Raw genomic sequence first — 15,761 nt, forward strand, 5'->3', positions numbered from 1 at the left:
GGCCCTGGATGTGGGCCTGGATAGTAGCTGAACTGGTCAGTCTGGGCCACTGGGTCCGCCCTCCTCCAGGTGAGGGGCGGAGCCAGCTCTGCATGTTTCCTTCTTTAGTCCCTGTCTACATCTCACAGAAAGCAGAAGAGGGTTAGAGTAGCACATTATGGCCCATACTCACAGTGATAGAAACAGATGGAACCCTACTTCCACCTGCTATGGAGATGGGAGATGTGTGTGTGTGGTAGGAACATGGTGTCCCAGCCCCATCACACTGAGCCTATGTGAGATAGGGGTTCCATTCTAAGAAAGCAGTAAACCATATGAGTTGGAAAGGTTCCTCTACTATAAAGGCCAAGTTCCTCATAGATCTTGCCCTTAGGTTGATGCTCCACTTTATTCAAACCCCACATGTACTAGGTCCAGCTCAGTATATGTCCTCAATAATTCTGCCTCAACCTGAAGATGATACGACATCACTGATCACTGCTGAAGGCGACTGGGCACAAGAAAGCAAAGATTACATTGAGCATACAGGAATACAACAATTTCATCTCCACATCAGTAGGCACAGGTTCAGATCATAGACTCGATGAGAGTTGATGTTATAAGTAATGCCATCAGGGATCTGTGCCTACCATTGTGGACTCATTCTTGAAGCCTGTACATTTTGATCCTTTGCATATAAATTTTGATGATATTCTCTGTCATTGTTGTTTGGTCCAAAGGGGCCAAAAATGTAGATGAGACTTTCTCTTTTTGTCTCTAATGAGGCTCTGAGGGATTCTGGTCCCAGTGGCCAAAGATACTCCTGTAAATGACTGTTCTGTGATTGTTCTGAACATCCTTCCTGATCAGAAGACCAAAACTCTACACCCGCTCCTCACTTGCTTAGGACTTGCCGATGTTTCCAAGACACCACACACCCCGAAATTAGGTCCAGGTGAATAGCATTGGGTAGCACCAGCCTTCCTCCCCAGGTAAGGTTGCAGCAGTGGAGGCACACACATTCGCTTATGCAGTTACTTTAGAAACCTCCTTGCAACTCCTTCCAGAGGCAAGAAGCTGATGTAGAAACCTGAATCCATTGGTTATCCCTTGTGACAAACTGCACTAACCAGCCATTTCTCTGATGCTCTGAGATAAGGAGGAGATGGAAGGGAAGCTGAACAGTATAAACATATGCATAGCTACTCTTGGAGGCTGTGTGGCCTCAGAGATGCCCAGGTAGGAAATACATCAGGGCTGAGTGTTAGAAAGTAGATGAGTAGACAGGCTGGGCACTTCCTGTGTTAGCAATTCTATGAACTGATTTGCAAATGTGATCCTGCCTGCCACCTTATCACATCATGGCCATGCCCATATAGGTTTTGAATTTACTGTCTTCTATTCACTTGAGCTCAGACCCATGGGAGGCACCAACCAGTCTAGCGTCTCCGAGTTCCTCCTCCTGGGACTCTCCAGGCAGCCCCAGCAGCAGCAGCTCCTCTTCCTGCTCTTCCTCATCATGTACCTGGTCACTGTCCTGGGAAACCTGCTCATCATCCTGGCCATCGGCACAGACTCCCATCTGCACACCCCCATGTACTTCTTCCTCAGCAACCTGTCCTTCGTGGATGTCTGCTTCTCCTCCACCACTGTCCCCAAGGTGCTGGCCAACCACATACTCGGGAGTCAGACCATTTCCTTCTCTGGGTGTCTCACACAGATGTATTTTCTCTTCGAACTTACAGACATGGACAATTTCCTGCTGGCTGTGATGGCCTATGACCGGTATGTGGCCATATGCCACCCTTTACACTACACAACAAAGATGACCCATCAGCTCTGTGCCCTCCTTGTTGTCGGGTCATGGGTGGTAGCCAGCCTGAATGCGCTGTTGCACACCCTGCTCATGGCTCGACTCTCATTCTGTGCAGACAACACCATCCCCCACTTCTTCTGTGATATCACTCCCCTCCTGAAGCTCTCCTGCTCTGACACACACCTCAATGAGCTGATGATTCTTACAGAGGGAGCTGTGATCATGGTCACCCCATTTGTCTGCATCCTGATCTCCTACATCCACATCACCTCTGCCGTCCTGAGAGTCTCATCCACACAGGGGAGGTGGAGAGCCTTCTCCACCTGCAGCTCCCACCTGGCTGTGGTCGGCCTCTTCTATGGCACCATCATCGCTGTGTATTTCAACCCCTCCTCTGCACATTCATCTGAGAAGGACACAGCAGCCACGGTGCTGTACACTGTGGTGACCCCCATGCTGAACCCTTTCATCTACAGCCTGAGGAACAGGGACCTGAAAGGGGCTCTATGCAAAGTGGTCCATAGGAGGATGCTCTCTTTCTGATTAATGTATACAGAGGCTATGTATCATTCCCATGTAAGTAAGTTGTTTCCACCTTAGGGACGTGGTACAATCTATTTCTAAGAGTGTTTCCTGAAATAGAACAAACACAATTGTTAGGAGCTTATCCACAAGTCTTGACTTAGTTCAAACCTGCTCTTCTCAGCACGTGAAGCCAATTACTCTATTCTAAATGTGCGTATCAATAAACAATCAAGCTTCCTTTCTTGCTGGGGCTTGCCTAGCACATAGAGTCCCATATTTGATCTCTAGCACCACAGAGCAAAAAGAGAAGAAAGATAGTTTTCCCTTTCCAGGGGAAGATGTGAGAATCGTTTGGAAGCCTCTATTTCACAAAATTTTTGCATTTTCCTTTTGAAAAAATGCTCTCAGAATGTACAGTTGTCATTTTCTCAGTCCTGGCAGCATGTTACTCTAACTGGGGAGCCTTGAAAATACAAATGATCAGTGCTGGGGACCAATTCCAACCAGTTAGATCCAAATGGCTGAGTGGGACCTGGCTTTCTTGTGTATTCTCTGGGTTGACAATAAACCCGAATGTGCTTTCAACTGGACCTCGTGAAGTGTGGGTCAAAACCCTGAGGGAAATGTGAAGTCCTATATGGTGGGGCAGAGTGGTGTGCCACTGGCAATTCTGTGGGCTGACCCCTTATGCTCCTGCAGAGAAGGCTGGTCCTGGGCTTCACATTAAACCCTGAGTACACTGGATGTGTTCTAGTCTCTTGTAATAAATTAGCCAGTTCTACGTTATGGGGCAGAGTCAACATAAGCCGTGCCTTTGAGTTTGAGGGCAAAGTTCCATTGGAGCGACTCGTGTGTCTGAGATGGCTGCCTTCCTCTGTTCGGGCACTCAAACCTTCCCAAAAGTCAGTCACCTGCTCTTTGGAGTCTTTTTGTTTGCTTTGTTTTTGTTTTCCAGACAGGGTTTCTCTGTGTAGCCCTGGCTGTCCTGGAACTAGTTCTGTAAATCAGGCTGACCTCAAACTCAGAGAGGTGGTGTCACCACCACTCAGCTTCTTTGGAGTCTTTTAAGTTAATCTAGTCTCCCATTCCTTTTCCCACCACCAAAAAAGTTTCTGGGGCTACTGTGCATGGGAGACCATGTAGTATGCTCTAGTTCCCCCCAAGGCTGCTGCACCTCCTTCAGAGGTGAGGTCTGTGGGACTCATGGGCCAACACTGTGCACCTTGGGCGCAGCTGGGATCCTGACCCATGTTATATGGGAGACCTAGTTCTGGCGAACAGGTGAACAAACAAGTGCCCTCTTTTAATCTGTATTGGGTGGGCAAGAGTCTTTGCAAAGTATATTTTAGCAAAATTACTATTGCATCCAAAATAATCACATCATGTTCTATAATAGAAAACAATGCTGGGTACTGGGAAAGGTTGTGCTTTGGGGAGAAGGTTAGTCAATAAAGTTCCTGCCATACAAGCTTGAGGATCTGCGTTTGGCTCTCTAGCACCTATGTAAAAGCTAGGCATAGTGGCACATATCTTTGACCAAAGTGCTGTGGGAGAGAGTCAGAGACAGGTGGAGTATCTTCAAAACTAAGGTAGAGCATGATTGAGGGGACACAGAAAGTTGATCTTTGCTTGGTGCCCATATGCACATGGCTGTTCTGCAACACACACACACACACACACACACACACACACACACAAAATAATTCAGTGGAATAAAATGAAATATTGTTCATTATGATTATTAAAATCTGTAGCAACTCATCAGAAAACAATATAGAGCCACCTTGTATCCTTTTAATGGCTATATAAAAACCCTGAATGTTGGAGAGGATATAGAAAAATTAGTACGGTGGTGTATGCTAAAGACAATGAGTCAACAAAACAGTGGGGCATCACGAAAATACTGCTTAGTCTTTGAAACAAACAGAAGGATTGAGTGTTCCCACCTTTAACTTAAAGGTTTAATCACAAAATGTCTGAAAGCACAGTCTCAAAGGGATAGTCATATACTTGTGTTCTTAGCATCACCAATAATAATAATAATAATAGCAACAACAATAATTTCACTATCTTGGTTGGGCTTCAGAGACAACTCTGTGGATAAAGCACTTGCCACACAGACTGAGAACCTGGGTTCAGATCCCAGTAAACAATGTAATGCTGGATGCAGTAGCATGAGTCTGCAACCACAGTGCTCCTGCAGTGAGGTGGAAGGCACAGGCAGGAGAATCCTGGGGAGGAGTACACAGTGTCCAACAATAAGACTTAGTCTCAAACTGGATAGAAGGCAATGGTTCACACCTGGGGTTATGCTTTGACATATGAGTGCCATGGTACCAGTACACACACACACACACACACACACACACACACACACACACACCATATACAATGTCCACTAATGGATAAACAGATAAAACAAAATGTGAAAGTGCAGTATGTGCCTACAATGTAATATTATTCAGCCAAAATGAATGACCCTGAGGATACTGTGGTAAGGAAAATACGCCAGTCACAAAAGGCAGATGCCACATAATCCCCATTATGTGAGGTTCTTCGGCAGTCAAATTCATGATAGGAAACAATCCGTAACTGCCAAGGGCTGAGAAGAGGGAAATAAAGAATTGCTACTTGTAGGGATTGGAGGGAACCCCGACTGAGTTGAGTGTGCAGTGTGTACTTTGACACGCACACTGCCTGTGGAGGACTCCAGGCCACGCACGGTGGACAAATGGCAAAGCTGTTACCACATGGCCCACACTCAAGGTGGATGCCAAACCTTGGGAGTCTCAGCATGAGTGTTTACTGATCAGTGTGTGCAGAGGCTGGCAGTTGTGGCTCTCTCCCCCAGGAGAGTCTGAGGCTGCAGAGACCTCCTATGCCTCCCTCTGCTAGGGTTCTTGAATGTGGCATTGCTTAATTGGAATAAAATGATAGTAATGAAAAATGCAAAGAATCCTAAAGAATAAACACCCCAAACCATGAATATACTTAACACTGTTGAGCCGCCTAATTAAAAAGATAAAGTTGGCAAAGTTTGATGCTTATTTTACTATATCTATATAACTAATATAACAAATATAAATGACGCTTAAAAGGTAAAATCTGTTTTTAGAATCACAATATAACATAAATGATTTTTATAACAGGAAGAAAATGAAAGTAACCTGTAGAAACATGAAAATAATTTTGAAAGTAATTTTAAACAAAGTTGGCTTCAGGTTGCACGGTGGTTTGACTGAGAAATGTCCCCATAGACTCAGGCATTTGAAACTTTGTCTCCAGAAGTTGGCACAGTTTGGAGAAGCTCAGGAGGCTCAATCTTGCTGGAGGAAGTGTATCTCTGGAGGGCAGGCTCAGTGAGGCAGGACCTAGCTCTTTTTCTAGTTCATGTTCTCTCTGCTCCATGTTTGAGTTTAAAGATGTGAGTGCCCAGTTCCTTGCTCCTGTGCCCACTGCCTGCTGCCATTCCTTGCCATACCTGCCATACCCTGCCTCTGGAAGTGCAAGCCTCAATAAGGTCTTTCTTCCATAAGTTGCCTTGATCATGGTGTTTTATAGCAGCAGGAAGGTTGTAACTACAATTTCTTCCCTTTCTCCTCCTCCTCCTCATTTTCTTCTTCTTCTCCTCCTCCTTCTCCTCCTCCTTCTCTGTCTCCTCCTTATCCTTCTTCTTTTGTTCTTTGAGACAGGGTTTATCTGTGTAGTTCTGGCTGTCCTGGAATTCACTCTGTAGATCAGGCTGGACTGGAGCTTACAGAGATCCACTCTGCTCTAGTGCTGGGGTTAAAGGTGTGCACCACAACTGTCCTGCTGTCATTGTGGTATTTGTGTGTGTATGGTACAGGCTCTCACATATCCCAGGCTGACTCCACCTTGATCTTACACCTCTGGTCCCCTTACTTTCACTGCCAAAGGGCTGGGGTTACAAGTGTGAGCCATCTGGCCTGGTGTGTGTTGTGCTAAGGATTGGACCCAGAGCCTTGTGCAAGGGAAACAAGTGCATGCCACCCACACTCAATCTCCAGCCCAGTCGCTACAGTCTTGCATCCTGATTTTTCTACTTTTTGTTTTCCATATCATCAAACATTTCAGTCATATGGTGTTTACTACTGTCCAGTATTTCATGATATGCATTACAATTTCTTTGACTAATTCCCAACCTTGAGCAAATTCTGTTCCCCCTACATAAGCATGAATTACACTGCAGTAAAAATCAGGCTCACAGGACTATGCACACATCAACACTGCCATAGACAGCTAGTGTGAGCCATCCCAACACCAGGGGTCGGAACTGAGTCAGAGTCCCCAAACCAGTTATATCCAAGTCACACCAGCTTTGCTGCTCTGGGGTTTCAAGTCAGCCTGTTGACAGAAGTCCCTATTCATTTGTTAATGAAACCATGTTTGAATTTTGTGAAAGTCATGTATTCACTTGTGAGTTACAAGATGTGTCACGGTTTACCTGACTTAGATATGTTTTAATTTTTCAGTAACAATATGCTTTCCTGGCCTTCTTATAGGCTGAGTTCAGCAGGTCCACTCTTGTCTGTTCTTTCTCATCGTCTTGAGTTGTGTGACTTGGAAAGCTGTTTGTCGTCACTGTCAGGTACTTCTCTATGATGTCTTTCCCCTTTTGTTAAAGGGGTAAAACAGCCACCCAGAGCCTCTTTTGGAATGAAGGCTCTGCCTCTGAGGAAACAGTACCCCAACCCCCACCACCTTCTCTGAAGAACCGCAGGCTGGGAATCCCAGCATGCACTGAGGCTCTGTATTGCAGCAGGTGACCACCGAGCCTGGACAGCCATATCCTACCAACCCTCCCCACTCCACCTGCTCTGCATCCTTTGGGTTCTGCCTTGCCAGTTTTCCTTTCCAGTTAGGATGGGTTATGGGTGCTTTGGGATTCCATCCTCCTACTTCTGTGAAATTGGACAGCCCAAGTATGGTTTATAATCAGATAGCCTCTAAAAACTAAGATTGGGTGGGGCAGGCAACATGTGTGCATGTATATGGGTGCACTGAGCACTGTGCTGGGAACCTGACACATGAGAGCAGATGTGGGGATACTGAGCCCTTTGCTGGAGACCCACAGCATGTAAGAAAGTGTGAAGTGCAGAGTCCTTTGCATAGTAAGAGCTCTTTTCTCTCTAAGCTAAAGACCTTTGCTGTATGACTTGGATATGGTTCACCAAATGTTCCTGTAAGGATGTTTGTCCCTAACATAGAACTGAGAACTGTAGGACCTTTAAGGGACAGGTTGCTGGTGATTTGATCAAGGGTACTGCCACACCAAATCCAGTAGATTCTGTGTGACAAATTCCACAGACTGAGGTGATAACTTCAAAAGAAGGAGATTTCCTGGAAACAGTTGTGGAACTCTTGGCTTAAGAAAAATATTGAGCTGTAGTTCTCATGGCAATTTCTATTCTTCCATTATTTTTTCACATTTACAAAATGTCCCTGAAAGCCTATGCTGGCATTTTAAACAAAAGAATAAATGAGAAACAGTCCCTTGAGACGTGGTCACTGGCCATGACCTCATCTCTGGGAAAACCAGTGTTTTTCAAATCATTCATGTCATTCACATAAGTAGATAGTATTATGATAAAATCTTTCCCAACAACAAACTTTCATATGACTGTACATGTGTAATTGAGAATGGCCTGAAATGTTTGGTAAAGAAAGCTTTTTAATATTAGAGTCAAAATAACTCAATATTTCAAAAACTCACAAGAACTAGGTAATAGATATTAAACAATAACTGACCATAAACATTTATTAACCCAATCCAAGAAATAGACAGTCAGCCTTGAATGATTTTGTGCTGCGGTTAGTCTTGAATGATTTTCTGATTTATTGTTTTGTTTAGCCTTGATTTGTGCATTACTGTGCCTAGTAACAATGATGTCATTTGGATCTGCTTCACTGAACACATATTCTAAAAAGATATTTGTTTTATCCTGGATAAAAAGCCTTGCTTTAGGGCTACAAAATACACTCAGATTCAAACTGCCTCTGTGTTTGTTTGTTTGTCATTGCAGAATACTTATCTACTGAGTCTTTGAAGACCCTCATCCCAGGGACTCCAATACCCCATTAGGCTGGTCCGTGGCAGGGTATTACATCTGCAAAGGATTGGAAGACTGGGTTAGTCCTTGTGTGTGAGATTTAAAAAAGAAAAGAGTTATGTGTTTCTTTGTGTGTCTGTGTTACATGTGTGTGGGTGCCTGTGGAAGCTAGAAGAGGGTGTCAGGTCCCTGAGGTCTGGAGTTACAAATGGCTATTGTAACAGGTCCCCTTAGTACAACTGACTCTATGATGGAAGTACCATTCAGGTCATAAAACTCAGCATGTAGACATTTAACATCCTCCTAAGTGAAAACAAAGACCTAATTCATCAATGCCTAATTCATCAATGTTCTAGAAAAATCTCTAAATGTATTAGCCTTTCTTTTTGGCCTCTGTAGTTCTGTTTCTGGATAACTTTACTTGTTAAATGAAGTATGTCAACCCAGGACATTTGTGTGTATGTGCACACATGCATGTTTGCACGTACTTGTGTGCCTGTTTAAAAGCCCACCTTGAGAAAGGCTCAGTGCTACACTAGGATCCTGAATACCCAGTGTAGTTGCCAGGCAGCTAGTAAAGACTTTCTATTGGCTTAAACCTGTATCTGAGCAGTCTTCTCTGGTGGGTACTCCATAAGACTATGAACCATTCAATAGAGGAGCTGGGAACCAAATGGGTCCTCCAGGAGAGCAACAAGCACTCCTAAGCGATGAGCCATGTCCCCATCCCTTGGATATGTTTTCTCATAGAATCTCAGGTAGCCCAGCACAGGTGACTTTGAACTCCCGACCCTCTTGTCTCCATCTCTCAAGCTCTGAGATCCCAGGAATATGCTACCTCACTTGTCTCAGATAAGTGATTTATTATGAAAGTGAGCAGGACTCATTCATGGTTTTTGCTTCCTCTTTGGCCCTGGGAACTCTTCTGCATGTGCTGTTTGTCAGGTAAGCCATGAGATGATTGATCTACAGTGTAACTGAAATTTTATGAGAAGCCCTGGTCCAGAATCATTCAGATAAACCATGACCAGAGTCCTGACCTGCAGGATCTATGTGAGGTAAATGTCAATTGTCTGAGGTTATAACTAGTAGAGAATAATTGGTTACTGAAAAGCAGATAATGAATGCAAAAGGTAAGGAGGAGTCATAGTGTTTATTGTGTAGCAGAAGCTGCTGGCATAATGGAATAGAGAAGCCACACCCCTCCCATCTTCCCTTCGCCTCCTCTTTCTGTGTGTATATGTGCACATATGGTGCATGTATGCTATCCTTGCATAAACATGGGGATACCAGAGGTCATCTTTGAATGTCTTCCTCATTTGCTTTCCATTTTTTTAAAGATAGGGTTTTCCTGTGCAGCTCTGTCTGGCCTGGAACTCCCTATGTATACCAGACCATGCTGACCTTGAACTCACAGAGTTCCACCTACCTTGACTCCCAAGTGTTAGGATAAAAGGTGTGCGCCAAAACCTAATATTTTGAGACAAGGTCTCTCACTGAACCTGGAACTTACTGACTAGTATAGCCTGCCTAGGCAATGAGTTCCAGGCTCCCTCCTGACAGTGCAGCTGTCTTTTACATAGGTACTGGGGACATGAACTCAGTTCCTCATTCTTGTATGACATACACTTTACTGACTGAGCCATCTCCTTTTAACTGTGTGGTCTTGGTGCCATTAAAAGCTAGCTTGCACTTTTACAGTGCTGTTTTTCATGATAAGATTCATACCAGTCGGTGATTCATGCTGAACTTTCTTCTGCCAGAGGCTTAGTTGGGCAAGGAAACAAGGAGTGTGGGTGGGCATAGTATATCTAATATGCAGGACATCTGATATACAACTAAAGGGCCCAACCCCTCACCCAGACCCCTGCTTTGGCAGCCATGACAGGCTGCAGAAAAGACCCATCAAGACACAGACCTCTGACTTAGCAACATGGGCTGAGCTCCAGACCTTGTCTAACCTTGCCCTAAACACTAGGAAGCCAGATACCCTCCATGTGTCAAGGAACCAATCAGAAGTTAGCTGGCAGGCTCTGGATGTGCTTTACTGATAGTAGTGGAATGCAGAACATAGCAACCACCCTGGCAGGGCCTCTGGCCTCTAAGCATAGCAACCTTTCTGGGGCTGCAGTTGACCAATTAACACAGAACAGGTTGCCCAAGCCCAGAGGTGCACCAATCCTGAGACTGTTGCTATGCAACTAGTGGACCCCCAGACACCTTGCTCTATCCCAATATACTCCCTGCCCCACTGCTGCCTGAGTTTCCTCTTGCTTTACCTGCTGTGTCAGATGGACAGGGGACCCGAGTTCTTGTAAAATTAAAGACTCTTCGCTTTGACATCAGATTGGGTCTCATGGTGATTTTTGGGGTTCAGAGTTTGGGCACAACACAACCCATGTAGGCCCAGTGCATGCTTCTGTGAGTTCATATGAGCTTTTCTTAGTTGATTCAGAAGGCCTTATTCTCCTGGTGTCCTCCATCCCCTCTGGCTCTTACACCCTTTTTGCCTCCTCTTCCTTCAGGTTCATTGAGCTCTGAGGGGAGAGATTTGATGGAGACACCCTATTTAGAGTTGTATTTTCCAAAGTCTCTCATTGCATAATGTCTGGCAGTGGGTCTCTGTATTATTTCCATCTGCTGCAGGAGGAAGCTTCTCTGATGATGGCTAAATCCTTATTCACTGATCTATGAGTATAGTAGAATATCATTAGGAGTAATTTTATCACTACTTTTTTTTTTAAGACTAGTAATATTTGGTTTTACCCTAGGTCTCTTGACTATCTAGTCTCTGGTTCTTAGTCATGCAAGCAGTGTTGGGTATAGGCTTGCACAAGCTTTGTTCCATAATTTCCCTAGCATATTTTTTGGGAAAGCATTATAATCAAATTATTGTGTCTGTGTTGGTGTTTATGTTTTTCTTTTGGTAGTCTTCAGAGTACCTTCCCATACTGAAGACACTAGAATGTAGGGGTGAAGGTTCTATGTAGGCACCATCTCAACCTCTCCATATTCAATGAGTTGTTTTAAGTGTTGTCTTCAGCAACAGGGACTTTTTGTCAGTTTGTGGAGAGCAACCTACTACTGTCTGGGCAACAGTCTGGGTTGTTTGGTGATTTCCATGGGACCCCTTTGGCCAACAAGTTAGTTGGCCCTAGTCCTCATCTGGGAGCTTCATCTGTAAGCAGTGTTGGGTATGGAGCCCTCCTTGAATGGAGCTCCTATCTGTAAACCTTTTCCTTGCCTCCTCATTAACACCTCCCTGTGTTGCTGCAAATGGCTTCAGTCTAGCTCAGTGGCCAAAGACAGCACACTTGATTTTCAAATTCTCCCAAATCCTATAACCACCTCTGCCACTGCATGAACAAAAGATCCCAAATCTGGTACCTGTGAACTTTCTCTTTTCTACACTCCTAAAAGTCTCTTATTGTATAATATTATTTTGTACTGTGTGAAAACGTGTCACTGCAATTGGTTTAATAAGAGCTGAATGGCCATTAGCTAGGCAGGAAGAGGTCAGGTAGGACTTCTGGGGACAGAGGCCTCTGGGAGGAAGAAAGGAGGAGTCTTCAGCCAGATGTTGAGGAAGCAGGATGGACAGTGCAAAGTAAAGGAAGCCCAGCCATGTGAAAGAACATAGATTAAAATAATTGAAATTGTAAGAGCTAATGGGACAAGCCTAAGCTAAGGCCAATCTTTCATAATTAATAACAAGTCTCCATATAATTTTTTGTGATGGCAGCTTAAAAAGTCCATCTATAGTCTATTTTAAGCATTTTCTACTTTTCACTCTTCAAAACCTTTTATCTTTGTGATTTCTCTGTACTCTGCTCTTAAGAAATCTTTTTTTTAATTTTACATGTTGATCCCACTTCTCTCTCCCTCTTTCTCTCCCTCTTACCCTCTCTCCCCACCTCACATGCACCCTGACCACCCTCCCCTCCCATCCCCCCACCTCCATTCCACATGGAGGGCTATGCCATCCACATGAGGTCATGTAAATCTGTCAAGTCATTTGAAGTAGGGACTAGGACTTCTCTCCTGTTTCTAGGTTAAGGCAGTTATCCCTCTATGGGGGATGTGTTCCCAAGGTCCTTTTGTGCATCAGGAATACATCCTGGTTCCACTGTCTGAGGTCTCTTAGACTGCTCAGTCCTTCTAGCTGAGACCCATATTCAGGGGGTCTGAGTCAGTCCCATGCTGGATTCCCAGCTATCAGTCTGGGGGCCCATTAGCTCCTCCTTGTTCAGATCAGCTGTCTCTATGTGTTTCTGCAACCTGGTCTTGTCCTCTCCCTCTGCATCTGGATTCTAGTTCGACTCAGTGTTTAGCTATGGATGTTTGCTTCTGTTTCCAACAGGTACTAGATGAGGGCTCCATGATGGTGGATAAGTTAGTTGTCGATCTCATTATCAGGGCATTTATGGTAGCCTTTCCACGGTTGCTCAAAATGTTAGTTGGAGGCAGTCTTATAGGTCTCTAGACCTTTCTTTAGGTTCAGTTTTCTCTTCAAACCAATAATGGGCTCCCTCTTTTATGTTCTCTCTCTCTTTCTCTCTCTCTTCTGTCTTCTATTCCTCCCCTGACTCAATGTTCCTAGTCACACGTGCTTTCCTCTCCTCCCCTTCTCTTTCTCTTACTTCTCTCTCCATTCACTGCCCCCCCACTTCCCATGTGCTCTGGGGGACTTGTCCCTTCCCCTTTCTGTGAGGGATCTTATATGAATCTCTTAGAATACACCTTGTATTCTAGTTCCTCTGGTAGTGTGAATTATAGGCTGGTTAGGCTTTGCTCTAGGTCTAAAATCCATATATGAGCGAGGACATACCATGTTCCATTTTTGTCACTAGGTTACCTCATTCAGGATGGTTTCTTCTAGTGCCATCCACTTGCCTACGAATTTCAAGATTCCATTATTTTTTTCTGCAGAGTAGTATTCCATTGTGTAGATGTGTCACATCTTCTTTATCCATTCTTCAGTTGAGGGGCATCTAGGTTGCTTCCAAGTTCTTGCTATTACAAATAACGCTGCTATGAACATAGTTGAGCACATGTCTTTGTTGCATGGATGTGGATCATTTGGGCATATGGCTAAGAGGGGGATTGCTGGGTCCTGTGGTAAACTAATTCCCATTTTCCTGAGGAACCGCCATACTGATCTCCAAAATGTCTGTACAAGTTTGCACTCCCACCAGCAGTGGAGGAGTGTTCCCCTTTCTCCACATCCTCTCCAGCATAAGTTGTCATTGGTGTTTCTAATTTTAGCCATTCTGGCAGAAGTAAGATGGTATATTAAGGTTGTTTTGATTTGCATTTCTCTGATAGCTAAGGATGTTGAGCACTTTCTTAAGTGTCTTTCAGCCTTTTTGATTTCCACTGAGCAGTCTGCGGCACCAGGGAGAGTTTATTGGGTCACTTAAGTAAACTATTATATCATCTGCAAATAGAGACAGTTTGACTTCTTCCTTTCCAATTTGGATCCCCTTGATCTCCTTTTGTTTCTTACAGCTTTAGCTAGAACTTCAAGTACAACTAGAACTTCAAGTACAATACTCAAGAGATTTGGAGAGAGAGGGCAGCCTTGTCTTGTTCCTGATTTTAGAGGAATCGCCTTAAGCTTCTCTCCATTCAGTTTGATGTTGGCTGTTGGTTTACTGGATATTGCTCTTATTATGTTTAGGTAAGTTCCTGTTATCCGTGATCTCTCCAAGACCTTTATCATGAAAGGGTGTTGAATTTTGTCGAAGGCTTTTTCAGCATCTAGGGAGATGATCATATGGTTTTTCTTTTTCAGTTTGTTTATATGGTGGATCACGTTGACAGATTTTTGTATGTTGAACCATCCCTGCAACCCAGGGATGAAGCCTACTTGGTCATGGTGGATGATTTCTCTGATGTATTCTTGGATTCGGTTTGTCAGTATTTTATTGAGTATTTTTGCATCGATGTTCATCAGTGATATTGGTCTGTAGTTTTCTTTCTTAGTTGTGTCTTTGTGAGGCTTGGGTACTAAGGTGATTGTGGCCTCGTAAAAAGAGTTTGGTAATGAACCTTTGTTTCTATTGTGTGGAACAATTTGTGGAGTGATATAGATATGAATACTTTGTTTTGGAATGGAGTTTCATTTATTGATACACTTTAAGGTCAGTAAGGTGATATGTATATTTCTCCTTTTGTTTAGGTATTGTGTTTACATAGCTCATTTAAATATATAATGTATAATTTTGTGCAGATTATAGAACCTATAATAGTCAAAACTTATATTTAAGTTAGTTAGGTTTTCTAGATATACAGAGTTGTATTTAAGATAGATAGGAATTCTTCAAACCTTTCAAAGACCTACAGAATATGGCATTTAAAATGGTTTGGGTTTTCGTGACAGTGAGACATAATTGCTCTTGGCAATACTACCTACACCAAAAAGAAAGATGGAAGATGAACATTAAAGAAACTCGTTATGGAGTTTGCTTCCAATATGGCAAGATTAGCCATTTAGACAGGATACTGCTCTTGTCTGGACTGTTTGGCTTTATGCTATATAAACTAAACATGCAGGACCCACAGAAAAGTGACTGCTGATTCAAGATGGACTTTGCTGCAGAGTTCCTGCTTCATGGAAGAGTCTGCCAGACAATCTGCAGGACACAGAAAAAAGTGACGGACAAGCTGCCAATAAAAGAGGACAGATTAAGGTTTCCTGCTTTGCTGAAGAGTCTGCCGGACACACTATGGTCTATGGGCTGAAGATGGAAGATTACAAAAGTACTTCGGGTGACCAGGCAGTGAGTTGTCTCTGTCATTTCTAGAGTTTATATACTATCCTTCTGTGGTCTTTAAAGGAGTTGAAGACAGATAGTTATGGTTATAGTTTTCATTAGTTAGGATTAAAGATAAGTTACTTAGACTTTAGACACACAAAGATAAAATAGATGATGGAATATTTTCTTAAATCTTGATAAATGTTAATGGACTAAATAGTGTTAACTGTGATTCTTATTTGATAACTGTTGTGTTATATATTTTGCTATGTTAAGCTTAAAACCCTTCTTTTTATTTAGACAGAAAAGAGGAGATGATGGGAGATGCCATTATGTATATATGCTTCTCATACTGGTTAATGAATAAATCACTGTTGGCCAATAGAAAAGGAAGATAGGAGGGACTAGGAGACAAGGAAGAAAGAGGAAGTAGGAAGGAGGAGTCAACATGGAGAGACTGGGGATACGGGATGCTGGCCCCTTTCCCTGGTAAAAAGACCACATGGAAATACATAGATTAACACAAATGGGTTAATACTTAAGACAGAGCTAGCTGATAAAAAAGTAGTAACTGGCCAACAGTATAATATCAAATACAGAGTCTCTGTGTAT

The 15,761-nt window shown here is 43.5% G+C and overlaps 1 protein-coding gene across 1 annotated transcript; it reads left to right on the top strand.

The window, feature by feature from the left end:
- Positions 1 to 1,360: 1,360 nt before the first annotated feature.
- On the top strand, positions 1,361 to 2,338 carry LOC127219601 (olfactory receptor 1361). The gene has a single exon (XM_051181291.1). The coding sequence runs from the start codon at positions 1,400 to 1,402 to the stop codon at positions 2,336 to 2,338; it is 939 nt and encodes a 312-aa protein (XP_051037248.1). The 5' UTR covers positions 1,361 to 1,399.
- The last annotated feature ends 13,423 nt before the right edge of the window (positions 2,339 to 15,761 follow it).

Source organism: Phodopus roborovskii, unplaced genomic scaffold (genome assembly GCF_943737965.1).
Source record: "Phodopus roborovskii unplaced genomic scaffold, PHOROB, whole genome shotgun sequence".
NCBI classification, from domain to species: Eukaryota; Metazoa; Chordata; class Mammalia; order Rodentia; family Cricetidae; genus Phodopus; species Phodopus roborovskii.

Coding starts and splice junctions, on each gene's coding strand:
- LOC127219601 (XM_051181291.1), top strand. CDS start 1,400: ATGGGAGGCACCAACCAGTCTAGCGTCTCCGAGTTCCTCCTCCTGGGA.